The sequence below is a fragment of the Bubalus kerabau genome, chromosome 21 (assembly GCF_029407905.1).
Source record: "Bubalus kerabau isolate K-KA32 ecotype Philippines breed swamp buffalo chromosome 21, PCC_UOA_SB_1v2, whole genome shotgun sequence".
Taxonomy (NCBI): Eukaryota; Metazoa; Chordata; class Mammalia; order Artiodactyla; family Bovidae; genus Bubalus; species Bubalus kerabau.
The window spans coordinates 3648971-3676706 of record NC_073644.1 but is presented as its reverse complement, the minus strand read 5'-3'; the positions used below and the strand labels follow the sequence as shown (position 1 = coordinate 3676706).

Sequence of the window (27736 nt, the reverse complement as noted above, 5' to 3'; positions counted from 1 at the left end):
GAGGATGAGATGGTTGGATGGCATCACTGACTCAATGGACATGAGTTTGAATAAACTCTGTGAGATAGTGAAAGACAGGGAAGCCTGGTGTACTGCAAACAATGGGGTCGCAAAGAGTCAGACATGACTTAGGGACTGAACAACAACAACTCGGCATATAAGTTATATAAGCAGGGTGATGATACACAGCCTTGTTTTACTCCTTTCCCAAGAACCAGTACATTTTTCCATGTCCAGTTCTAACTGTTGCTACTTGTCCTGCATATAGACTTCTCAGCAGACAGGTAAAGTAGTCTGGTGTTCCCATCTCTTTAAGAAGTATAATTAGTTGATTTTTAGTAAATTTATAGAATTGTGCAACCAACAACACAATCTAGTATTAGAACATTTCCAGCACTTTCCCCCAAAACTATTCATGTGCGGTTACCCACAGCTGACCACTAATCTACCTTCTATCTCTGTAGATTTCTCCTGGACGTTTCATATAAATGGAGTCAGACAATATGAGGACTTTGCATCTGTTCTTTGACTTAGCATCAATTTTTGAGATACTGATTCATGCTGTTGTGTGCATCAGTGCCTGGTTATATTTATTGTCGTAGTGTTTCATGGTATGAAGATGTCATGTTTTGCTCATCTGTTCACCATTTGATGGACACTTGGATTGTTTCCACAGTTTGGCTATTATGAATGGTGCTCTTGTATCATCTGGATACTTCTGAAGTTTACAAGGAATTTTGTCTCTTAATTGGATGTCTTCCAGACTTCCGTGAATTACTCTTTTCCCCTTGGTTATTAATGAGTATTTTGTGGGGAGGTGCTTGGAAATGATATAAAATACCCTGTTCTTGACTAAACTTTAAATTGAATTATTTTTGTTATCATGAACTTGAGTTTATGTTCTAGTGGGTTATATTTTGATAACTGTTTCTGAATACCAAACCACCCTAAAACTTCGTGGAGTGAAACATTTTATATAAAAATTCAGTAATTCTTCAGGTGGGAGCAAGGGGAGATGGCTCATTTATGTTCCACAATGTCTGGGGCCTCACCTGAGAAAACTCAAAAGACTTGGGGTGAGTGGACAGCTGCAGGCTGTAAGAGCATCTTCACTCTCATGTCCAGTGGTTGATGTAGAGCCTTTCCATGTGGGCTGGTTGAGCTTCTTGCAATAAGGAGTCTAGAGTCCAAGAGTAATGGTACCCTCAGGGCAAGGAAAGTGTGTGGCGTTTTGTGGTCTAGCCTGGGCATTCACATGGCCATGCTTTATTGGTCGAGGGAGCTGCCGAGTTCTGTCCAGGTTCAAGGAGTGGGAGTGTAGATGCCCCTCCTGCTTGGGAGGAGTGTCACGGACATGTTCTGAGGAAAGCATTTGGGATGGGCGATACGGAGACATTATCTTTGGAAACTTCAGGGCCGCAGGTTATAGTCTGTTACTGTCATTTATTTGGTACCCACATTGTCCCATATTTGGCTTGTGGAAACTTCTTCAAGCTGACTTCTTTTGAGTACTTTTGACATGTCTCCCCGTTTTCTGAGCAACGCCTTTATTTTCTGGCAGAAGACATTCTAGGATCATTTTGTCTCTTCCGTGCTCCAGCCCTGAAATCAGCCATTTTTCCAAGGAGCCCTGCTTCCTTTTAAGGGAAAGTGATATTTAGAAAGGAAGATTTGAGCTCAAGGCGTGGTCTGCTACTGGTGTGTAACTACTTCCAGGCTCTTGCAGTGGCCTGAGCTGTACAATATACACAAACACATTAACAAATATATATTTTTAGAATCCATATTTATTACAGATTATAAAGTCACAGCTGTACCTTTTATCCTGGTCAGCTACCACAGGATTTATTTTAATCTTATGCCTTTTCAGATATTTTAAAAGCAGAGTTGGTGGTGGTTTAGTTGCTAAGACGTGTCCAACTCTTGCGACCCTATGGATTATAGCCCACCAGACTCCTCTGTCCATGGGATTCTCCAGGCAAGAATACTGGAGTGGGGGGCCATTTCCTTCTCCAGGGGATCGTCCCAACTCAGGAATCAAACCTGGGTCTCCTGCATTGTAGGCAAGTTCTTTACCAACTGATCTACTAGAAAAGCCCAAAAGCAGCGTTACTGAGACGTAATTTACATTCCGTACAGTTCATCTGCTTAAAGTGTACAGTCAGTGGTTTTTATTTAGTACATTCACAGAGTTGTGCATAACATCACCACAGTGGATTTAGGACATTGTCACTGTTCCAGAAAGAAACCGTAGCCATCACCTTCCATTCTCCTCAGCCCTAAGCAACCAATGTTCTCCTTTTTGTCTCTGTAAATTTTGTCTATTCTGGACATTTCCTATCAGTTGAATCATATAATATGTGGTCCTTTGTGTCTGATGCCTTTCACTTAGAATATTTCCCAAGGGTTATCAGTGTAACATGCATCAGTACTTCACTTTTTATGGCCAAATAATATTCCATTCTTCGGATACACCACATTTTATGTATCTATCAGTTGATGGACATTTGCGCTTTTTAGTTTTTGACTGTTATAAGTAATGGTGCTGTGAACATTCTTGTGCAGGCTTTTGTTTGGATGCAGGTTTTTTATTTCTCTCAAGTGGTATTGCTGGTTCATATGGTACTTACATGTTTAATCCTTTGAGGACCTGCTGGACTTTCCCAGACCAGCTGCACCATTTTTCTGCTGTTAATACCAGCAGTGTATGGGGGATCCACTTTCTTCACATCCATGCCACTATTACTGCTACTTGTTTTAAAATTGACAGCCATTCTAGTTGGTGTGATGAGTTATCTCATGATGGTTTCTGTTTGCTTTTCCCCGTAGCTAATGTTGCCTAGCATATTCTTAAGTGCTTAATAGCCATTTGTATATTGTCTTTGTAGAAATATCCAGATCCTTTTCCTGTTTTTAAGTTGGCATATTTGTCCTTTAATTATTGTCATCGGAGATTTTTTTATATATTCTAGATATAAATTCCTTATCAGAAATAAGATTTACAAATGTTTTCTCCCATGTTGTGGATTCTCTTTTCATTTTTTTGATGGTTTCCTTTGAAGCATGTACGCTTTTCATTTTGATGAAGTCCAACTTAGCTACTTTTTCTCTTGTTCCTAGTGCTTTATGATATCATATCTGAGAACCTGTTGCCAAGTCCAATATCATGAAAATTTATGCCTGTGTTATCTTCTGAGAGTTTTAAAGTTTTCACTTGTGCATGGATGTATAGGACTCATTTTGAATTAATTTTTGTGTATACTAATAGGAAAGAATCCAACTTATTCTTTGATTGTGGAAATCTAATTGTCCCAGAATAATTTGTTGAAAATTACTCTGCTTTCTTTACCTACCCTGTTTTTAAAAATTTTATGCACATACATGTGTATGTGTGTATATATGGATGTGTGCTAAGTTGCTTCAGTTGTGTCCGGCTCTTTTTGACCCTATGGACTATAGCCCACCAGGCTCCTCTGTCCATGGGATTCTCCAGACAAGAATACTGGAGTGGGCTGCCATGCCCTCCTTCAGGGGATCTTCCTGACCCAGGGAACGAACCCATGTCTCTTATGTCTCCTGCATTGGTAGGCGGGTTCTTTACCAGTAGCGCTGTGTGTGTGTGTGTGTGTGTGTGTGTGTGTGTGTGTACACTTATTATAATTTTGTTTTCTTTCCTTTAAAGGAAAATTTCAAAAATGTTTCAAATTCCCGTGGAGAATCTTGACAACATCAGGAAGGTACGGAAAAAGGTGAAAAGCATTCTTGTGGACATTGGGCTTGACAGCTGCAAGGAGCTGCTGAAGGTAAGAGGACACGTGTAATGGATGAAGAGAAGACAGTAACCGCGGAAGCCCTGGGCTGAGGGGGACTCTTTGAATGGGACTCTGAACGGGACTTCGAACAGGTCAGATGCCTCAAGGTGGAAAGTGCTGCCTCTTAAAATGAGGCCCAGGAACAGCATTCCTTCTTATTTATGTCTTTATGGTTTAAAGTGACTGCTTTAGGCTCCAGTTTTTAGTTACTTTAAGAGGGTCATTCAGTTCAGTTGCTCAGTCATGTCCGACTTTTTGTGACCCCATGAACCGCAGCACACCAGGCCTCCCTGTCCATCACCAACTCCCGGAGTCCACCCAAACCCATGTTCATTGAGTCGGTGATGCCATCCAGTCATCTCATCTTCTGTCGTCCCCTTCTCCTCCTGCCCTCAATCTTCCCCAGCGTCAGGGTTTTTTCAAATGAGACAGCTGTCTGCATCAGGTGGCCAAAGTATTGAAGTTTCAGCTTCAGCATCAGTCCTTCCAATGAACACCCAGGGCTGATCTCCTTTAGGATGGGCTGGATGGATCTCCTTGCAGTCCAAGGGACTCTTCGAGAGCCTTCTGCAACACCACAGTTCAAAAGCATCAATTCTTCGGCACTCAGCTTTCTTCACAGTCCAACTCTCATATCCATACATGACCACTGGAAAAACCATAGCCTTGACTAGATGGACCTTTGTTGACAAAGTAATGTCTCTGCTTTTGAATATGCTATCTAGGTTGGTCATAACTTTCCTTTCAAGGAGTAAGTGTCTTTTAATTTCATTGCTGCAGTCACCATCTGCAGTGATTTTGGAGCCCCCAAAAATAAAGTCTGACACTGTTTCCACTGTCTCCCCATCTATTTCCCATGAAGTGATGGGACCAGATGCCATGATCTTAGTTTTCTGAATGTTGAGCTTTAGGCCAACTTTTTCACTCTCCTCTTTCACTTTCATCAAGAGGCTTTTGAGTTCCTCTTCACTTTCTGCCATAAGGGTGGTGTCATCTGCATATCTGAGGTGATTGATATTTCTCCCGGCATTCTTGATTCCAGGTTGTGCTTCCTCCAGCCCATCGTTTCTCATGATGTACTCTGCATAGAAGTTCAATAAACAGGGTGACAATATACAGCCGTTAGTTGCAGCATATATTTGTTTTTGATCTTTGAGGGGAGTGTGTTGAATTACTTAAATTTTTTTAACAGAAAAAGTCTAAATCAGTTTTTCAGTATTAGAGTAATCCCAAACGGGGATGCATACTTGTACAGTAGGGTTGTTTGTTTTTCTTTTGTCTTTTTTGATTTGTGAATTTAATACATGCAGTCTTACAAAAGTTGAAAAAATTAAAGTCACAGTCACATTCTTTATGATGAACTCTGTTCTCATATAATTTTATAACTTGAGAATATGGCTGGCATAAAGAAATAAAAATTGTTAAATAAAGCTTTCTATGTAGCTTTATAGCCATTCTGTGCATGTTTAATTCATAACTATTGAAAATAGGGACTGTGTCTGCTTTGAATTTTTCAGAGTTGTGAATAATTTGATTCCAGATATTACTGGCCCAGGAAGAGATCAGTTTCTTAATTTTTAAATCTCAGACTTTGAACCAGATTGATTTTATTTATAAAAAAGGGCTGAAAGACTAATAATTACCAGGATTCTCATTAATGGTCAGAATTGATTTTTGCTCTAAAGTAAACTTTCTGAAGAAAAGATCACAAGTAGTTTGCTTGTCAAACGCTGCTGCCCCAGAAAAATCTTCCCCCTAAAATTCTGCTCTTTCCACTTCATTACCTTACCTGCTCTGTTTTTCTCCAAACCTCTCACAATACCTGATGCTGTTTGTTTATCTGTGTCCCTCAGGTCAGGTATTGCCTTTGGTTGTCATCTCTCTTTAGTCTCCTTTAATGTGAATTCACTTTTAAAATGGAATTCTGTTACAAACTTAGTGTTTTATTTAGATAAAATGTCAGTAACAACTACAGTTTTTCATCCTGGAGTCCTTTGATTTTGATGTTGCATAAAACTGGACATTCCTCACTAACTTGCTTCCTTAGTCAGTCTAAGATTGTTTACTCATCTCAATTTGTTCAAGACTGTTAACTTTTTCTTTCCAAGACTATGCGGACATAGATGTATGTATATTTCACAAAAGAAAAATAAGACATTTGAATGGCATACCAGTATTTTTAGTTAATTAACTATTGGGTTAAATTTTACTAATTCTTTTGGGGGGAAATTTTGTTTTGATTAATTTGTAGTTGGTCTTATATTCTGCAGACTTTCTGAAAACTCAAGCAATATAAAAGTTCATTATAGAAAAATTAGAAAATATACATAGAAACATAGAGGAAAAAAATGACTAGCTTGTACGCTGTTACCCTAGAATCTCCATGGTAAACATTGTTATATTAATATCTTTTCAGATTTTTAGAGACAGAACATGCTCTAACCATGTGTTGGCTTTGTGTTTTCTTTTCACTGAATCCCACATTAAGAACTTTTTAATGTCAAATGTACTTACTCTTAATCCATTGTAGTAATTAGAGTTCTTGGTTAAAAGTGATGAAAACCAACACTGACCAAATGAAACAGGAGGGCGTTTATCTGACACCTGTCAGGGTCCTTTCTGTTTCCTTATCCAGCATTTCAGACTTCATAGTGAGAATTCACTCTGCCTTCTTGGAGTTCCAAAGTGTATATGACTCCATTCATCCTAAGAGTTAGGACCTCAAATCATAGGCTGTACAGTTCTTGTCAGAAACCTGGCTGAAAGTAAACCTGAGGGAAAATAAGCTCTTCCACGAACCTTATCTCCTTTTCTAAAAGTAGATCTAAACCCTGCAACTCCTTAAAGTATCTTGAAGAGATTCTTAAAAAGTTAACATTTGATCTGTTATATTAAAGGCTGCTGCTGCTGCTAAGTCACTTCAGTCATGTCCGACTCTGTGCGACCCCAGAAATGGCAGCCCACCAGGCTCCGCCATCCCTGGGATTCTCCAGGCAAGAACACTGGAGTGGGTTGCCATTTCCTTCTCCAATGCATGAAAGTGAAAAGTGAAAGTGAAGTCGCTCAGTCGTTTCTGATTCTTAGCAACCCCATGGACTGCAGCCTACCAGGCTCCTCCGTCCATGGGATTTTCCAGGCAAGAGTACTGGAGTGGGGTGCCACTGCCTTCTCCGTATTAAAGGCTAGCTACATACTTGGGCCCTGTGCAAAATGAAAATGTGGGGAAGTGTGCTGTCCCAGGCAGATGATAGCTCCCACGTGATTTCAGCTTCTGAGCCAGGATGCTTCTGGTACTTGGATTCAGAGTGGGCTCTAGGCGCCAAGTTATCTGCCAAACACCATGGTGCTGCCAGCCCAGGGTGAGGCTGGTGACCACCTTGCCTCATCCTCTCCCCAAGTCTGAACCTGGCTCTCAGCAGGGTGACTGTGGAATGTGGACCTCCTGATAGCTCAGCTCTTGCCCCAGGTGGTGGGCGAGAGTCTCAGAGCGATTGTGGGAGAGGGGAGCATGGAGGGTATGGGGACCGAGAGCAGGAACAGGCTCTGTCCCAGAAACAGTGGCGGTGGGACCGTGTGTGAGCTGAAGCTTCAAGCCCCTGGTGTGCGCTTCGTTGTCCTGTTAGACTTCACGTCATAAAACAAATTCAGAGTTAAAATTATCAACATTTCAAAAATGGTGAGAGCAGGGCTCGCCCTGCACTGGCCTTTCTGAGCACGGGACCCTGTGCACCGGCAGTGGCTGCAGCGCCTCTTTGGTGTCGGCAACGACTTCTCCAGGTCTTTATTTTTTAATTTAATAATTTAGTTTATTTAGCCTCATATGTTACAAATATTGTTTCAATATGTAATCAGTATAAGATAAGTAATGAACTATTTTAATCTCTTTTTCCCTTAAATCTTCTAAGTGTACTTAGAAATTTTTTATAAAGGTAAGATATAACATGAAATTGCCATTGCTGTGTGACTCGTGGGATCTTATTTCTCTGACCAGGGACTGAACCCTGGCTGTAGTGTTGAAATCGCCCGAGTCCTAATCACTGGACCACCAGGGGAATTGCCCATTTAGCCATTTTTAAGTGTACAATTCAGTACCATTAATTACATTCACACTGTTTTGCAACTAGATTCCACCATCTAGTTGTTATCATCTCAAACAGAAACTCTTAAGTAATAATTCCCCATGCTCCCACCACAGCCCCTGATAACCTGTAATCTACTATATGTCTCCGTAGATTTGTCTGTTAAAGATATTTCATGTGAGTGGAGCATGCAATATTGGATCTTTCGTGACTTGCTTATTTTACTTAATGTTTTTGAGGTTCATGTTGTGGCACGTGTCAAAATGTTAGTCCTTTTTATGGCTAAGCGAGGAGAAGGCAATGACACCCCAGTCCAGTACTCTTGCCTGGAAAATCCCATGGACGGAGGGCCTGGTGGGCTGCAGTCCATGGGGTTGCTAGGAGTCGGACACGACTAAGCGACTTCACTTTCACTTTTCACTTTCATGCATTGGAGAAGGAAATGGCAACCCACTCCAGTGTTCTTGCCTGGGGAATCCCAGGGACGGGGGAGCCTGGTGGGCTGCGGTTTATGGGGTCGCACAGAGTCGGACACGACTGAAGCGACTTAGCAGCAGCAGCAGCAGTCCGTTATATAACCACATACTGCATTTCATCAGTTTATCTGTTGATAGACACTAGGGTTGATTTTGTCTTTTGGCTATTGTGAATAATGCTGTAGTGAACTTTGGCTCACATGTGTCTGTTTGAGACCCTATTTTCATTTTTTTGCTGGATCATGTAATAATTGTTTAGCTTTTATGAGGATCCACCTAACTTTCCAAAGTGGCTGTACCCTTTTCAGTTCCCACCAGCCATGCATGAGGGGTCCAGTTTAGCCACAGACTTGCTGTTTGTTCTTTTTATCTCGTCCTCTTTCTCTCCCTCCCTCCCTCGCCACTGTGGCCACTAATGATGTTGAGCATTTTTTCATGTACTTATTGGCCATTTGTATATCTTTGGAGATTTGCTTTCAAGTCTTGTTCATTTTTAAATCAGATTGTTTGTCCTTTTGTTGTTGAGGTGTAGTTTTTTATGTACTCTGGATATTAAACCCTTATTAGGTATGATTTGTAGATGTTTTCTCCCATTCTCTTTTTACTTAATATCTTTTGACGCACTAAATTTTTATATTTTGATGGAGTCCTGTTTGTGTGTTTGCAGTGCTTTCTATGTTGTATCTAAGTGGCCATTGCCAGATTCAAGTTAAGATTTTTCTATGTTTTCTTCTAAGAGTATTACGGTTATAGTTCTTTTTGTTTAGATTGTTGATCTGTATTAATTTTGTATATGGTGTGATGCAAGGGTCCAACTTCATTCTTTTGCATGTGGAAATCCAGTTGTTCCAGAGCCATTTATTTCGCTAGTTTTCCCCCACTGAATGGAATTGGTAGCTTTGTGGAAAATGATTTGGCCATAGCTACATGGATTTATTTCTGAACTCTCAGTTCTCTTTCATTAATCTGTATGTTTTTCCTTACAATAGTATTACAGTGTTTTGATTACCATAGTTTTGTGTTAAGTTTTGAAGTTGGAAAGTGTGAGTTCTTCAACTTCTTTGTTTTTTCTTTCCCCCAATATTGTTTAGGCTGTTAGGGGCCCCTTTCACTTCCATATGAACTTAAGGATTGGAGTTTCTATTTCTGCCAGACTATTGGAAGTTTGATTGGGATTATATTGTAGATCATGCTGGATAGTATCGACATCTTGGCAGTATTCCTACCCATGAATAAAGGATGTGTTTCTATTTATTTAGGTCTTTAATGTCTTTCAATAATGTTTGTAGTTTTCAGTCTACAAGGCTTTCACCTCCTTGGTTATATTTATACCTAGGCATTTTATTATTTTAGATGGTGTTGTAAATGAAATTATCTTAATTTCCTTTTCAGATTTTTCATTACAGGTGTATAAAAAACAACTAACTTACGTATGTTCATTTTGTACCTGGCATTTTTACTGAATTTATTATGACCTCTGGTAGCTTATTTTGGATTCTTTTTTTTGGCTGTGCTGGGTCTTCACTGTTGCACACAGATTTCCTCTAGTTTCAGAGAGTGGGGACTACTCTCTAGTTGTGGTGCACAGGCTTCTCTTGTGGTGTCTCATCTTGTTGCAGAGCATGGGCTCCAGGGTGCTGGGGCTTCAGTAGCTGTAGCACATGGCTCAGTATTTGCGGCTCCCGGGCTCTGGAGCACAGGCTCGGTAGTTGTGGCACACGAGCTTATTTGCTCCTCGGCATGTGGGATCTTCCTGGATCAGGGATTGAACCCATGTCTCTTACATTGGCAGCCACAAGGGAAGCCCCACTTTGGATTCTTAATAGGATCATAATCACCTGTGAATAGAAAGTTATACTTCTTCCCTTTCAATGTAGATACCTTTTATTTGTTTTTCTTGTCTAAGAGCTCTGGCTAGGACTCCAGGACAATACTGAATAGCAGTGGTGAAAGCAGGCTTCCTTGTCTTGTTCGCAGTGTTGGGGGGAACGCTTTCCGTCTCTCACTGTTGAGTGTCATGGTGTCCATCAGTGCCTTTTGTCATGCTGAGAAAGTTCTATTCTAGTTTTCTGAGTGTTTTCTTAATCATGAAAGGATGTTGGATTTTGTCAGATGCTTTCTCTGCCACTTGAAGTAATTGTGTGGGGTTTTCTCCCCTTCATTCTGTTATCTTTGGTATATTACACTGATAGATTTTCTTATGCTGCCTCTGCTGGCATTCCTGATATAAATCCCACTTGGTCATAGTGTATAATCTGTAATCACTGTAGGGTTTTGTTCATTAGTATCTGTTAAGTAGTTTTCATTTTTATTCATAAAGAATATTTATAATTTTCTTTTCTTGTGATGTCTCTGTTTAGCCCTGTTATTAGGATAATGCTGGCCATGTAAAATGAATTAGGAAGTGTTACCTCCTCTTCTGTTGCGGGGAGAAGAGTTTGAGAAGAACTGGTGTTAATTCTTCTTTAAATATTTGGTAGAATTAATCAATGAAGCCATCTGGCCCTGGACTTTTCTTTGTTTTGATATTTTTGATTATGCCTTTTGATTCAATCTCTACTTGTTATAGGTCTGTTGAAGTTTTCTATTTCTTGAATAAGTTTGGATAATTAGTGTGTTTTTAGGAGTTTGTCTATTTCATTTAGTTTATCTATTTTGTTTGTATACAGTTGTTGCTAGTATTTTCATCTAATCCTTTGATTTCTGTAAGGTCAGTTGTAAAACACCCACTTTCATTTCTGGTTTTACTTATTTTTATCTTCTCTCTTTTTTCTGTCAGTCTAGCTAAACATTTGTAAATTTTGTTGATCTTTTCAAAGAAACAACTTTTGGTTTCTTTGATTATCTCTTTTCGTATCTTTGTTCAGTTCTCAGGTTGTTTTAATTTTGGTGTGCAGCCAGCAAACTGTTCGGTTGCGAACACCAGGATGCTGAGACTCATATCATGTGAGCTTCCCCAGAATTACATTTTAATGCTGTAAAATAGTCACATCAATTACCTTCATTATTTTACTCACATTTCCCCATGTAAAACCTTAAAAAAACTTTTCAGAACTTGTGCTAGGAGAGTATGTGGCATTTCTTGAATGTGCTGGACCCACAACAGAGATCAGTCCCAGCCATACTGGTGCTTGGTCACCCTAGTTAGGCAGGGCCAGCCCTGAATCTCATTAAAATGCAGAAGAGACTAGTACCGGTTGTTCAGTTTAAACACACACACACACACGTAATTGATGGGAGTAGGAAAGTGGAAGAGACATTAGATGTTCTTTCCATGTATAATGTGTGTGCTGCTTACAGTAGAGATTGTTCATATATGATGTGAACCCTTGAGGAGTCATGAAGTTATTTGGGAGTTATTACAGTTTTTCTGGTGGCTAAAAATTCATAGGTAAATGAAGCATTATCTGAGAGTTGAAAGTGATCTCGTCCATTAAATCACTGTTATATATCAAATGTTCATGGATACTGACGTGATTAATAGTATCCAAATTTATTCAGAAGTAGTAATGTTCTGGACTTCTCTGGTGGTCCAGTGGTTGAGAATCCACCTGCCAGTGCAGGGGTCATGGGTTCAGGTCCTGGTCCAGGAGGATTCCACATGGTGTGGGGCAGCTTGGCCTGTGCAACACAGCCCGTGAGCCTGCGTTTTAGAGCCGGTGAGCTGCAGCTGCTGAGCCCACAGGCCCTGGAGCCCATGCTCTGCATCCAGAGCAGCCAGTGCACCACAGCTGGAGAGTAGGCTCTGCTCACCGCAGCTAGAGAAAGCCTGCGTGCAGCCATGAACCAAGTGCAGCCAAAAATAAATAAATTTTAAAAATTAAAAACTGTTATTGTTCCTAGCAGCTTTTGTCATCCTATGTTTTCGCAATAAGGAACTATCAGAGATACAAATACTGCCACATGGAGAAAAAGGGGATTTAGAAATAGAAGGTCCCTTGGTTAAAGTATCTGTCAAATTTATTGAGAGACATGAGCTAGAAGCAATTAAGGTTGACCATCTAGTAGAAACTTGATCCATGATCATAGTTTCCTTTTTGGGGGACTTGCGGATTGTTACTTTGTAAACCTTTTCTCTCAGTCTTCTGTTGCACCCTGTCCTCCCTGGAGTTCTTCCATCGTCCCCAGCCCCTGCGTTTAGAAGCCCTCAGGGCAGCCTGCCTTTGGTGTCGAAGTTTGGCTGCTCCTGTTCTTGCTTCACTGCACCACACTGTGTTGCTTTCTGCTGCTCTACGTAGAGCTGCCATTTCTGAGGCAGCTCCCGCACTTAATTTCTGTGCATCAAGTACTAGATCAGGTCGGAACATTTAAACCAGTGTTTGCAAATTTGAGGTTGTTGGATCTGAATTAGGGAAGCTTAATAAAAGGGTGCACTAAACCCACCCCTGTGACAATCTTCTGAGATCATTATATATATAAACAGATTTTTAAATGTGTTACACTATGTTCCTGTATCTTAATCTACAAGAAATATTGAAATAGTTAATCTGTTTATTTCCTAATAATTGGGTTTTCTTGTTCTTTAGTCGCAAGTTGAATCTGACTCCTTTCTGACCCATGGACTGTCGCCCACCAGGCTCCTTTGTCCATGGGATTTCCTAGGCAAGAACACTGGAGTGGGTTGCCATTTTCTCCTCCAGGGGATATTCCCGACTCAGGGATTGAACCTATGTCTCTTGCTTGGCAGGTAGATTCTTTACCACTGAGCCACCAGGGAAGCCCATACTAGCTCTTTTTCCCCTGCATCTGACAGTGGAAAGCACTTCTTCCCTTAAACCCTTCTCATCTCCTACTATAGAACATTACTGCTTACTTCTTCCTTTTCCAGTATTTTCTTAGGAAAAATTGAAGCCTACAGAAGTACTGAAAGGATTGTACCATGAAAACCCATGTACCTCCCACCTAAATTCTATAAAATTAACACGCATATGTATATACACACCCATCATTCAACCTTATTTAAAAAAAAATTATCTGTTCGGCTGCACTGGGTCTTAGTTGCAACATGTGGGGTCTTTAGTTTCAGCATGTGGGATCTAGTTCCCTGACCAGGAATTGAACCCAGGCCCCATGCACTGGGAGTGCAGAGTATTAGCCATTGGACCACCAGGGAAGATCTTCTATCTTATACTTGGATGCATTTCTAAGTTTCAGGCATTGATAAATTTGCCCTTAAACTCTTACAGCATAGGTGTATCTTTAACACAAGTTTAGTATTACTTTACAGCTTTTAGTGGGAGGGGAATTTATATGTTTGTGAGATGCACCATAGCCGTCTCCAGTTGATGGGTTTGGAGATGCACTGATTCATGCAGTACAAGCCCCTCTCAGGGCACAGGGCCTGGTGTGGCAGTCAGACCCCACCCCACCCCACCGGTTACCATCACGCTGAAGATTTTCGCTGTGGATGAGATTTGCCTGGCTGATGTGTTATATGAGTGAAATAATAGGTGCTCCTGGGGAAGATTCTTCTGTGTTGTTTCTCTGTAGCTGCTTGTTTTTGTTGCTGAGGAGGATCCCATTCTGTGAGTAGTTTGTTATTGATTCTTCTAATGTGAACACTTAGGCCGTTTCTGGTTTGGGGTTATTATGAGTAAGGTTCTTATACATATTCTTATAGGGCTTCCCTGGTGGCTCAGACGGTAAAGAATCTGCCTGCAGGTGATGTGGTTTTGATCCTGGGTTGGGAAGATCCCCTGGAGAAGGGAATGGCTGCCCACTCCAGTACCGCCTGGAGAATCCCATGCACAGAGGAGCCTGGTGGGGTTGCAAAGACCCGGCACAGCTAAGCAACTAGCACTTTTTTTTCAAATATTCTTATAAAAGTGTTTTTTTGTGGACAGCTGTTTTGATATTTCTTGGATAAGTATCTAGATTTGGTATTATCCAAAGTAGTTGTGTGATTTCACACTCCTGTCAGCAGTGTGGGAGGGTTTCCCTTGCTCCACATCCTCACTAACTTTCGATAGTGTTGGTTTTCAAAAAATTTTTGAAATGAAGCCTAAAATAGATGTAAGAATGTTCTTTATGTTACCTTGCAGCATAGTTGTTAGCTACATGTTTTTGGGAGATCCCCTTTTCAGGTTGAGAAAGATCCTTATTCTTACTTTGCTGAGAGCAGAAATTATTGACTGATGGTTGAATTTTGTCAGATGACTTTTCTATATTAATATAATTTTCTTTTTTTAGTCTAGTGAATTACATGGCTTTTATTTTTGTTATTTTTTAAGAAAAAAAATTGTTAAACCAACCTCTATCCCTGGGATAAATTCCACTTGGTCCTTTTTAATATGTGGATTGATTTGCAAACATTTTGTTAAGGATTTTTCATCTATGTTCTTGAAGGGTATGGTCTGTAGTTTTCATTTTCTGTTACATCTTTGTCAAGTCTTGGCCAGCCTTGTGAAACGAATTGGGAGTTGTTTCTTCCTTTTTATTTTCTGGAAGAGTCTATGTAGAATTGATAATACCATGTTTAGTAGAACTCCCAGTGAAGCTGTCTGGAATTGGAGTTTCCTTTGTGGAAAGGGCTTTAATTATGAAGTCAGTTTCTCCACTAGACATCAGGCTATTGGGTTACCTGATTTTCCTGAGTGAGCTTTTTCTCATGCTCTTTTAAGAGATTTGTCCTTGTCAGTTTGTCGAATTTACTGGCATTATGGTGTTCATATTATTTTCTCATCTGTAGGAACCATAGTTGTATCTCTGTTTATTCTTTGGCCGCGCTGGGTTTTCGTTGCTTTGCACAGGTTTTCTCTAGCTGTGGCGAGTGGGGGCTTCTTCGTCACGGGGCGCTGACTTCTCACTGCGGTGGCTTCCCTTGCTGCAGAGCACAGGCTCCAGGTGAAAGGGCTTCAGCAGCTGCAGGTTGCAGGCTTAGCTGCGCCCCGGCGTGTGGAATCTTCCTGGACCAGGGATTGGACTGCTGTCCTTTGCATTGGCAGGTGGATTCTTATCCGATTGCCACCAGAAAAAGTCCTCCCCTCTCTTTTTGGCATTGGTGATTTATATCAGCTTTTTTTGGACCAGTGGTCACATGATATTGATTTCCTTCTTTTTATCTTTGACCTCTCTGTGATTTTGTATTTGAAGTGAAATTTTTGTAGACAGCATATACTTGTTGCTGTTGTTCAGTCTCTTAAGTTGTGTTCCACTCTTGTGACCTCATGGACTGTAACATGCCAGGCTCCTCTGTCCGCCACTATTTCTTGGAGTTTGCTCAAATTCTTGCTGGTGATGCTATCTAACCATTTCATCCTCTGCCACCCCCTTCACCTTTTGCCTCAGTCTTTCCTAGCATCAGGGTCTTTTCCAGTGCGTCTGCCCTTCGTATCACTTGGCCAAATTATTGGAGCTTCAGCAACAGTCCTTCCATATTCAGGGTTGATTTCCTTTAGGAAGTGGTTTCCTTTAGGACTGGTTTGATCTCCTTGCTGTCCAAGGGACTCTCAGTAGTCTTCTCCAATACCACAATTTGAAAGCAGTTCTTTGGTGCTCAGCCTTTTTTATGGTCCAACTCTCACACCCGTACATGACTGCTGGAAAAACCATAGCTTTCACTCAATGGACCTTTGCTGGCAAGATGATGTCTGCTTTTTAATACGTTGTCTAGGTTTGTTGTAGATTTTCTTCCAAGGAGCAGGCGTCTTTTAATTTCATGGCTGTGGTCACCGTCTGCAGGGATTTTGGAGCCAAAGAAAGTAAAATCTGTCACTGCTTCCACTTTTTCACCTTCTAGTTGCCATGAAGCGATGGGACTGGATATCATGATCTTAGTTTTTTGAATGTTCAGTGTTAAGCCAGCTTTTTCACCCTCCTTTTTCACCCTCATCAAAAGGCTCTTTAGTTCTTCTTCACTTTCTGCCACTAGAGTGGTATCGTCTACATATCTGAGGTTGATGAATCCCAGCAGTCTTGATTCCAGTTTGTGAATTCATCTAGCCCGACATTTTGGATGATGTACTCTGCAAAGAAGTTAAATAAGCAGGGTGACAGTATGCAGCCTTGGACTCCTTTCCTGATTTTGAACCAGTCAGTTAACATATAATTGGATTGTGGTTTTTAACTCAGTCTGACATTCTATACTTCTTATTTGAGTGTTTAGACCAGAGGTAGGCAAACTGGGCCAAATCTGGCTTGCTGTCCATTTTGTAAATAAACTTCTTGAAATATAGCTTTGCTTGTCTGTGTTTACATACTCTCTGTGGCTGCTTTTGTGCACAGTGGTAAGCTTGAGGAGTTGTTTCAGACAGACTGCTTGCTGGCGAAGCCTTACATATTCACTGTCTAACTTCTTACCAACACTTGGAGTGCCCACGTCATCCCACCCCAGACGCGCTTCTCCATGGGGCTCACACTGGGAAGACAGTGTTTGCTCATGTGGGTTTTCTCTTTCAGAAATTATTTGTGGGAAATCTCATCTGTTTATTTCTTATAAGATTGTATTTTTAAAACTACACACACACACACACACACACACACATATATATATATATATTTATGTATGTTTTTGAATTTATGGAAGACTGAAGACATGGAAAGAATCCAGCACCCCAGCAAGTATGGCCGGCAAGGAAATCAGCTCTGTAATAGGACAGTTTAATGAAGCGCAAACAAGAAAGTGTGGGAAAGGAAGAAAAAAATGTATTGAATTTAAGACTCTGTGAAACTCAGAAGATATGTTTACTAAGTATAAACTCTGTAAGGACTTGACATAAATTGAAAGGCAGCTGCTGAAGTACAGAAGCTGTAGTATTAACTTGGATTATTTCAGCATTTTCCCCAGGTCTCCAGCTTGATGGGAACTCTGTCAGAGTTTGCCATGGGGTATATTTTCATTTCAGTTTTCCCACATAGATTTCCCTTTCTTTCTTTCTTTCTCTCCTTCCCTCCCTTTCTCCGCACTGTGCAGCATAGGGGATCTCATTTCCTTGACCAGGGATTGAACCTGTGCTCCTTGCATTGGGAGTGCTGGGACTTGTAACCACTGGTCCACAAGGGAAGTCCCTTGCATGTAGGTTTCTTAAGTGCCAAAGAATCCCATTGGGTTCGTTCTTCTTTATCTTCTGAAATTACATAATAATCTCTGTTTTTCTCCCTTTCTAAAAGGACCTTAAAGGCTTTGACCCAGGAGAGAAGTACTTTTATAACACATCATGGGGAGATATTTCTCTGTGGGAACCTTCTGGAAAGAAAGTGGTATGTATTTTTATTTCCAATTTTCATGTTTCCTCAGAACGTGGGGTAAGTGTTGGTTTAGTTCTGAGGAACATCACGTGTTTTGCGGTTGCAGATGGATGAAAGGGATGAGGAGGGGTATAATGTAAACATTTAGGGAAGTAGAAAAAGTTAAATGTTTTATAATACAGGATTGTTGATGCTGTGAGAGTTCTCTGCATATAAAGTTGATGAAGTGATACAGTGAAATTATTATATTATTATTATATGCCTCTGATATAAGAAGGGCTTTTGAGTTATGTAACTGTTCTGAGTGAAAAGAAATGACTTCAAGTATGAGCATACATTCTGGTTTCAAAAATTAAAAATATGGAGTTTGAATCGGGGAACACAATTTATAGTAAATTTGAAACCTCAATGTTAACCAGATTCCAGCTAAACTATGTGACATACTGCGGAATTCTCTGTTGTAAAGTGTTTGCTCTGGAAAACCTTCCTGCCGCCCAGCCACTGGGTTAGCACCTCTTCAGCTCCAGGCAGCTCGCCCCAAGGGGACCAACCTCCGCCCATTGCCTCCCCCTCCCATTTGTCCAAATAGCGTTGCCCTTGAGAATTCTGGCTTAAAAAAGCTTTCTGTAACTCGTCAGTCGTTTTTCTGTCAGAATTTTATGTGTAAACATTTCTGTTGTCACCTTGTCCTCTTGAGTCCTGCTTTCTGCCTGTTCTGTGTCTCTTCCCTTCCTTGACCCGACATTCCCCTCTGTACCAACAGACACAAGATTCCTTGAAACCCTCTGATTTGGCTATTCTGCTCAGAACAGCTCATGGCTTTTCAAATATGCCTTGTTTTGAATACCTTGGCTTCGTGAATATTTTCTTAGGCCTATCTGATTTTTCTCATCTGAATTCCTAAAAGATTATATGTAATATGCAGTATAATGTATAATTATATGTTCTTCATCAAGAAGCATTTTTTGAATTCCTGCTACAACTTTCTGAGTGCTTGATGCAAAAGGTGAAAGTTGAGGTTCTTTTCCGTAGGGAGTTTATGTTTTTTTGTGTGTGAATGGGCACAAAAAGTTAAATAACAATATGAAATAGTGGAGATTGAATATGTTAAATAGGTACCATATTCAGAAAAAATAAAGCACTGTTACCTGGCGTGGTAGAGGCTGTGTTACGTGCTAGTTTTAGTACCTTGCTCTGTATTCGTAGAGAACCTTCTTTAATTTGTGTCTGGGAAAAAGGATTTTTGAACAAAGACAGTTTTTTGGCCACTGCAGCAGGAATGTGCTACTCGGCTGGATTATGTGGCTCATGCTGCAGAGAAATGAGATATGCTGGATATCTGGGTTTGGGATGGAGATGCTCATGTTATGTTGGAAATGAAGCCCAGCTGTTATGGGACCTGAAGATGTGGCTTTAGGCAGAAGGGGAGACAGGGATGATCTCGGAGACAAGGCATCCTGCAGTGCCCAGGATGCCTGACTCCACTTCTTTCTGCTTCTCTCCTTAGTTATTTTTCTGTTACAGTGAACCAAGGTCTCACCCTCCAGTTATTTCTGATTGATCACTTTCCTAGAACTTTGACATACAGGTTTTTCTCTAAACATTTGCTTTCACGTCTCTTGGGTAATTGCCAGGTGTGAGACTGCTGGGTTGTACAATATATGGTCCATCTCTGTAACAAACCCTCGGACTGTTTTCCAAAGTGGCTGTACCATGTTGCTTCCCCACCAGTGGTGTATGTCCCGGCTGCTCTGCGTCCTCACTGGACTCGGTCAGGGCTTTGCGCTTTGGATTTACCGCTTATTTTCCACCTAATAGGCTTGTAGTGGTGTCTCCTCTGCTTTTAATGTGCATCTCCCTAGTGACTGACAGTGTTGAGCATCTTGACGTGTGTTTCCGTGGCATCTGGATGCCCTCTTTAGTTTAAAGTATTCTACTCTTAAATGTTTTGCCAGTTTTCTAAAAATTGGGTCATATGTTTCCTTACTGAGACTTGAACATGTCCACAGTGTGTTTTATGGACACAAGTCCTTTATTAGGTATGTGGTTTGTAAATATTGTTTTCTAGCTTGTGGTTTGTCTTTTTGTCTTTTAAAGTATCTTTCGAAGAGAAGATTTCTTACTTTGATAAAATCCTGTTTACAATTTTTTTCTACTGTTGTTCAGTCACTCAGTCATGTCGGACTCTTTGCAACCCCATGGACTGCAGCATACCAGGCTTCCCTGTCCTTCCACTATCTCCCAAAGTTTGCTCAAACTCATGTCCATTGAGTTGATGATGCCATCCAACAATCTCATCCTCTGTCATCCCCTTCTCCTCCTGCCCTCAATCTTTCCGAGCATCGGGGTCTTTTCCATTGAGTCGGCTCTTTGCATCAGGTGGCCAAAGTTTTGGAACTTCAGCTTCAGTATCAATCCTTCTAGTGAATATTCAGGGTTGATTTCCTTTAGGATTGACTGGTTTGATTTTCTTGCAGTCCAGGGGACTCTGAACAGTTTTCTCCTGCATTACAGTTGAAAGCATCAATTCTTTGACGCTCAGCCTTCTTTATGGTCCAACTCTCACAGCCATCCATGGCTACTGGAAAAACCATAGCTTTAATTAGACGGACCTTTGTTGGCAAAGTTATGTCTCTGCTTTTTAATATGATGTCTAGGTTTGTTGTAGATTTTCTTCCAAGGAGCAGGTGTTTTTAATTTCATGGCTGCAGTCACCGTCAGCAGTGATTTTGGAGCCCAAGAAAATAAAAGTCTGTCACTGTTCCCTTTTTTCCCCACATCTATTTGCCATGAAGTGATGGGACCAGATGCCATGATCTTCGTTTTTTGAATGTTAAGTTTTAAGCCAGCTTTTACACTCCTCTTTGACCTTCATCAAGAGGCTGTTTAGTTCCTGTTTGCTTTCTGCCATTAGGGTGGTGTCACCTGCATATCTGAGGTTATTGATATTTCTCCTGGCAACCTTGATTCCAGCTTGTGCTTCATCCAGCCTGGTATTTTGCATGATGTACTCTTCATCGAAGTTAAAGAAGGAGGGTGACAATATACAGTCTTGATGTATTCCTTTCCCAATTTTGAACCAGTCTGTTGTTTCGTGTCCGGTTCTAACTGTTGCTTTTTGATCAGCATACAGATTTCTCAGGAGGCATGTATTTTCTATTATGGATTGTATTTATGGTGTCTTATTTAAGAAATCTTTCCTTGATCCAAAGATCTGTTCAGTACTAACAGATAGTAACAAGTTGTTAGTTCTGTTGACTCTTTAACTGGGTGTAATTTTCATTAAGTATCTGGTTTTTCAATACAGTATTTTTGGAGTATAAGATGCTCCATTTTAAATGAACCACAAATGAAACTAAAGTACAGCATAAGGTGTTTCCAGATTTCAGAGATATTAAAATAGAAAAAAGTGTGTCCGAATTGGTGAAACATATTTTTTAAAATGTGATGTGTGGTTGGCTGTCCCCTAGGTTTTATAGATTCTCCTGGAAGTGCCAGAACCTGGGATTTCTTAATTGCTGAAAAGGCAGTAGTGACATGTTGTTGAATGTGTTTGGGTGCATTCTCTGATCAGTGACCCAAGAGGAAGACTGTGTGACTAGCAGAGAGAGTGACAAAACCCACAGGAGGGGAATTTCTATGTGTATGTATGTGTGTGTGAGTGGTCTCCGAGCACATGCCTGGGAAGGACGGGGGTGGCCAGCGGCCACTGCATCAGCGGGAAACAGCTGCAGGGTGGGAGGACCTCTGCCCTCTTGTCTAACCTGTCCACACCCTGGCCTTCCTGCTTTGTGAAACTAGGCCCAGTGTTTTCTGGTGCTCCAGCTCTGAGATCTGGTGCCTGCCATGCTACTCTCACGTCAGACCAGCAAGGCTTCCTGGATGTTAGAACACATTGTGCTCCTCAGTTGGCCAGCTGTTGTACAAATGTCTGTTCTTATGCCCTGGGCTTGTTGAATTCCCCATATTTGCCTTACAGAGAGATACCATGTTGTCAGAGTGGCAGTCTGTGGCTTGAACTTACCTCAGGCTTATTCACAGTGACTGAGCCACAGCCCCTCTGTCTTCAGTGGTTATCACTGTCCATTTGTCTCCTGGAATCTGGGAAATGAAAGGGGTGATCGGTTTAACAATTATCAAGTTTGGTTAAGTTAGAACATTCCAGAAGTTTTAGAATTTGGAGTAAAAACAACTTGGAACTAAGAAAAGTGGAATAAAAAAGGGAGAAAGTAATTTTTTGTTGCTGAGAATTGAGTTCAATTGATGCAGTTGATTCAGAGTACAAGATTAAATAAGGAGATTTGTGATTTTAATGGCTGGCTTTGGAAACGGGGTTCAGGTAGCTATGTTTTTGAGGCCAAACGCAGTTTGTATGTATGGCCTAAATGCTGAGAATAGTTGTTACATTTTTAAAGTGTTTTAGGAAGAAAATGAAAAGGGTTTTGTGATGTGTGTTGTCTGTAGCTGCTTTTCCTTACAACACAGCCCTAGATCCAGCAAGTTAGAAGAAAAAATATCATTTACTTGTTAACTGTAGATTGTGCAGCATCTGATTTTTATTAAACTATGTAGTTTTATTAAACTATGCTTGACTTTTTTTTTTTAACAGAGATATCGAACAAAACCATACTGTTGTAGTCTCTGTAAATACTCCACAAAAGTGCTTACTTCATTCAAGAATCATTTACATCGCTACCATGAAGATGAAATTGACCAGGAGCTGGTGATCCCTTGCCCAAACTGCGTGTTTTCCTCTCAACCCAGAGTTGTGGGAAGGCACTTCAGAATGTTTCATGCACCTGCTCGGAAAGTCCAGAATTACACAGTGAATATTTTAGGTGAAACAAAATCATCTAGGAGTGATGTGATAAGTTTTACATGTTTAAAATGTAACTTTTCAAACACTCTGTACTACAGCATGAAGAAGCATGTGCTGGTAGCACATTTTCACTACTTAATTAACTCCTACTTTGGCCTGAGAACTGAGGAGATGGGTGAGCATCCAGGAGCTGACGACACCCTCTGTGCAGAGAAGTTGCCCCTGTCTGACAGGTATTACTGTAAAAAGTGCAACGCGAATGCCAGCAGCCAGGATGCTTTAATGTATCATATTTTGACATCCGATATACACCGGGATTTGGAGAACAAGCTTAGGTCTGTGATCTCAGAACATATTAAGAAGACTGGCCTTTTGAAGCAGATGCATATTGCTCCCAAACCAGCTGCACACGTGGCCGTACCGCCGAATAGCAGCGCTCCAGGCATCCCAGCCTCCTCTCCGTGCTTCCACCTTGCCTTGCCGCAGAATGGCCAGAGCCAGACTGTGGTGCAGCCGGTTCAGGGTGCAGCCCCTCCGGCGACTGTGGGTGCAGGGGCTGTGGGCAGTGTCACCCACTCTCCGCCCACAGTAGCCCAGCCTCACATGACTCTGGTCTCTAGTCCTCTGCCAGTGGGCCAGAGCAGCCTCACTCTGCCACCCTCAACGCCTCAGCCTGTCTTTCTCTCTCATGGAGTGCCACTTAATCAGGCAGCGAACCCTCCTGTGTTGCCTTTGAGTCAGCCGGTTGGACCTGTAAATAAGTCTGTTGGAACCAGTGTCCTCCCCATAAGCCAGACCATCCGCCCAGGGGTTTTGCCGCTCAGCCAGCCTGTGGGGCCCATAAGCAGGCCAGTTGGACCTGGAGTTCTTTCGGTGAATAGACCCGTTGGGTCTGGGGTCCTCCCTGTCAACCCATCTGTCACCCCTGGAGTGCTTCAGGCAGTCTCGCCAGGGGTGATTTCTGTGAGTCGGACAGTCCCGTCAGGGGTCCTTCCTGCAGGACAGGTGACCCCTGCTGGGGTCATTCCTTCAGGACAGACAGCGACTTCTGGGGTTCTCCCTGCTGGCCAGGTGGTTCAGTCAGGGGTGCTCCCCATCGGGCAGACGGCCCCCTCGGGAGCACTGCCCACAGGACTGACGGTCCCGCTGCGGGTGCTCCCGCCTGGCCAGGTAGTCCCACCTGGGCTCCTTCCCCCCAACCAGACAGTCTCGTCAGCCGTTCTTCCTGTGAACCAGGGCATTAACTCTGGTGTTCTTCAGCTCAGTCAGCCGGTCATGTCAGGAGTTCTTCCTGTGGGCCAGCCAGTGAGGCCTGGGGTCCTGCAGCTTAATCAGTCTGTGAATACCAACATTCTGCCTGCAAATCAGACCATTAGACCCGGTGCTTCGCCAAACACCACTTTCCTGACGTCGGGCTCTATTCTCCGACAACTCATACCCACAGGGAAACAAGTGAACGGCATTCCCACGTACACACTTGCCCCGGTGTCTGTCACTCTGCCCGTGCCCCCTGGAAGCGTCGCCACCGTTGCTCCTCCCCAGATGCCCATCCAGCTCCTGCAGTCGGGCACAGCTGCCCAGATGGCCAGTTCCATGGCCGGCATGCCCTCCCCTCCTGTGGTGGTAAATGCCACTCAGAATATGTTTGTTCAGGCCTCTTCGTCTGTGGCAGAGGCGAATCAGGTGCTCAAACAGGCCAAGCAATGGAAAACCTGTCCCGTTTGCAATGAGCTCTTCCCTTCCAATGTGTACCAGGTCCATATGGAAGTGGCGCATAAGCACAGTGAATCCAAAGCTGCCGACAAACTGGAGCCAGAGAAACTGGCAGCATGTGCGCCGTTTTTAAAGTGGATGAGAGAGAAGACAGTGCGCTGTCTGTCTTGTAAGTGCTTAGTTTCGGAGGAGGAGCTTATCCATCACTTACTGATGCACGGGCTGGGGTGCTTGTTCTGCCCGTGCACCTTCCACGATATCAGAGGCCTCTCAGAGCACAGTCGGACCATGCACCTGGGGAAGAAGAAGCTGCCCATGGATTACAGTAACAAAGGTTTTCAACTGGATATTGACGCTAACGGCAACCTGCTGTTTCCCCACCTTGACTTTATTACCATATTGCCCAGGGAGGAGCTGGGCGAGCGGGAGGTCTACCTGGCCATCCTGGCGGGGATACACTCCAAGTCGCTGGTGCCCGTGTACATCAAGGTGAGGCCCCAGGCTGAGGGTGCGTCTGGGAGGCCCGGCAAGCAGGTGTTGACCTGCCCCTTTTGCTTTGGCACCTTTGTGACAACGGAGGCATATGAGCTGCATCTGAAGGAGAGGCACCACATCACGCCCACAGTCCACACGATTCTGAAGTCTCCGGCTTTCAAGTGTATCCACTGCTGCGGGGTCTACACCGGCAACATGACGCTGGCAGCCATTGCCATCCACCTGCTGCGCTGCCGCAGCGCCCCCAAGGACAGCAGCCCCGACCTGCAGGGCCAGCCCGGCCTCCTGGAGAACAGCGAGCTGCTTTTAGTCAATGGCGAGGTGATCCACGATGCCAGCTTCTCAGTGAAGAGAAAGCTGCCCGATGGCCACTCGGGGGCCGAAGACCAGAGGGATGGCGCGGAGCGGCCCCTCATCATAGACACGGACACAGACCCGGCCCCAGAAAAGGCAGCGAGCGCTGCACCTGTTAAACGGCAGCGGAGTGAGGGCAGGACGGAGGGACCGCCTGTTAGTGACGACACTCTTCAGATTTTAGCATTAAATCCTAAAAAGTACGAAGACCGTTCTTACGAAGACAAAAAGCAGTTTCTTAGGGATTATTTCCACAAGAGACCATATCCCAGTAAAAAGGAAATAGAATTGTTATCCTCACTCTTATGGGTGTGGAAAATTGACGTGGCTTCATTTTTTGGAAAAAGAAGGTATATTTGCATGAAAGCAATAAAAAATCACAAGCCTTCTGTACTTTTAGGCTTTGACATGTGTGAACTTAAAAATGTTAAACACAGATTGAACTTTGAGCATGAACCACAAAACTTGTAAGAAAAAAAAGTTAGGAAATCTAAGGTATTAGATAATTAGTAGTTTTTTCAATTGAGATTTTAAAAAACGTTATTTTCTTCACTGTATGTTGAACTAATCAATTTCAGTGGTCTTTATGCTGCTCTTTAGATTTCTTTCAGGTGCTCAGAAAGACTTCTGTATAAAGAAGTGAATAGTTCTTTCAAATTTGTTTCCTGCAGTTTGATTTTGTAACAATTATTTTTTGTTTTTTCCTCTGTCATGTAAATTAAATCTTTTGATAATTCATGCACGCCTTGTTTTCCCAGTAGTGTCAGTATCGTATGATAAAAACTGAAATCTATATATGTTTATTTTTCATTTAAGGAAATTTCAGCTTGTTTCAGAACACTTGATTAACTGCAAGTTAAAACTGCTCTCCCTCAGCTTCCCAAGTAGCAGCAGACGATACAGTAAATGTTTAGAGAAGTGAGTAGCAGCCTCCGTGACATGTCTGGTTCCTTAAGGATGCACTGCATTAACTTATGCTGATTTCTTCTTGTAAGGTATTTGCTTATTAGATTATAATTTTGATTTATGTTTTTTCAGTTGTTTACGTCCTAACAGTTGTTTTTGATTGTAACTCAGAAAACCAAATGTTTTCATTTGTTAAAAATATACTGAACCTGAAGTCTGGTATTTAAATCAAGAGTTATTTTACAAATAAAGTAATTCTGTAGGTACAAAATACTTCTTACTGTAGACTTTTCCCCTCTTTTTGATATGGTGATGTCTTCTCCATTCAAAGACAAGACAATAAATCTTTAGTGCCTTTAGAACAAACACTGAAAACACACACAAGCTCTCCTCCTAACCTAACTGTTCATAAACCAGCGAACGGGAAAGTCTGTGTTACTCAGGAATAAAATGTTGACCCCTGAGTGTGGCTACTAAGATTTAAACAGGTTTTCAGGGAACAGGTGAAATGTATGAACTGGAGCTAGTCTCCTAGTTGGTGTATTAAATCTGACAGTTTCCTGGAGGTAAATTTATTCTTTCTGGGAAAATGGGCTTTCCCATAGCCTGGTGTCCAGGTTACTGGGATGGGCTATTGCTAAGGAATCAAGTGTGTTACTGTCCTTCGGCCAACTAGACCTCGTTTTTTCCACAAAATCTGAAATAACTTAAAGCACCAGAAGCAGTTATGGAGACCAGCCTGTTTGACCTTGAGCCGCAGTGCTGGTGATGCACGGCAGAGGCGCCTGTGCCGCGTGCTTGGAAGATGCGACAGTCTACCACGTGGATTTTTAATAATTCTTGCATGTCATTGCTGTAATGTACATTTTTTGAGGCAATCGTGAAACTGGTGTGTGTGTGATTGTTGGTGTGCTCTGTTGTAAATTCAAAGAGCTTGTTCAAGTTTTTTTTTTTACTTATTGTTTTCAGAGTGTCTATTTTGAATTAAAACTTGTTATACCACTGCAAGTAGAACTGTTTAATTCTTTTAAATGTTAAAACATCATGATGATTCAGAAACAATTTAAACATGGAAGTAGATACCATATTTGTTGTTGTGAAAATAAGCACACCCCCAAAAGGCTGACTAATTACAGGGTCACGAAGTAGCTGTGGCTGGAGACCCTTGCTTTGTGTGACAGCGGCCGGGAGTTGCCTTTCTCCAGGCTGAGCTCTGTGCCGACTGGCTCAGCTTGCCATGTGTGTGGCTTGGCCAGCGCTCCTTCAGTTGTGAGACTTCGGGGCTCTGTTTGTGTTTGGGGCCTGGTCAGTCTGTCGGGCTGACCGTCCTGTCCATTGCAGGATCAGAGCAGCATTGCCAGCCTCTTCCCTCCCAGCCGTGGCCCCTGCACCTTCTCCAGGCTGTGTCCCTCCGGCAGAGAGGAACAGCCCTGAGCAGTACCACTGTGACGAAGGAATTTTGGTTGCTGGCTGTAGTCCAGCTTTTGATGTGGAATCTTTTTATATGCTAGTTACTGGTTTTTAAACACTTTTTTTAGGCTTACAGATAAAAATTTGATGTAAACTGATCTTCAAAAAGCATATGGGAGTTCTTGTAAATGTAAAAAGGGAGTAAATTTATTATTATTAGCTATGCTGTGCAGTATGTGGGATCTTAGTTCCTCAACCAGGGACTGAACCCCTGCCCCGGCAGTGGAAGTGTGGGCCCTTAAACACTGGGAATTTCCTAAGTTTATTATTTGAAAATTTAAAACTAAACTTTAGTAAAGAGTTTAGTGGTGGGGGATTTTTATGCTATCATTTAAAAGATTGGAAATTGAGAAGGAAAGAAAACAATTCTTTTTTTATTTTCATGGTTTCAAAAAGGTGTATATTTAAATTTTAATCTCTGCATGA

The 27736-nt window shown here is 42.1% G+C and overlaps 1 protein-coding gene across 3 annotated transcripts in view; it reads left to right on the top strand.

The window, feature by feature from the left end:
- The window catches only part of ADNP2 (ADNP homeobox 2), a 34158-nt gene extending 7310 nt beyond the window's left edge, over positions 1-26848 (top strand). For all 3 annotated transcript variants that reach the window (XM_055558906.1, XM_055558907.1, XM_055558905.1), the window contains exons 2-4: positions 3683-3803; positions 17476-17565; positions 22163-26848. In XM_055558906.1, the coding sequence (XP_055414881.1) occupies positions 3696-3803; positions 17476-17565; positions 22163-25405 (3441 nt within the window). In that variant the 5' untranslated portion in view covers positions 3683-3695 and the 3' untranslated portion in view covers positions 25406-26848. The remainder of the gene's footprint in view (positions 1-3682; positions 3804-17475; positions 17566-22162) is intronic.
- Positions 26849-27736: the final 888 nt, after the last annotated feature.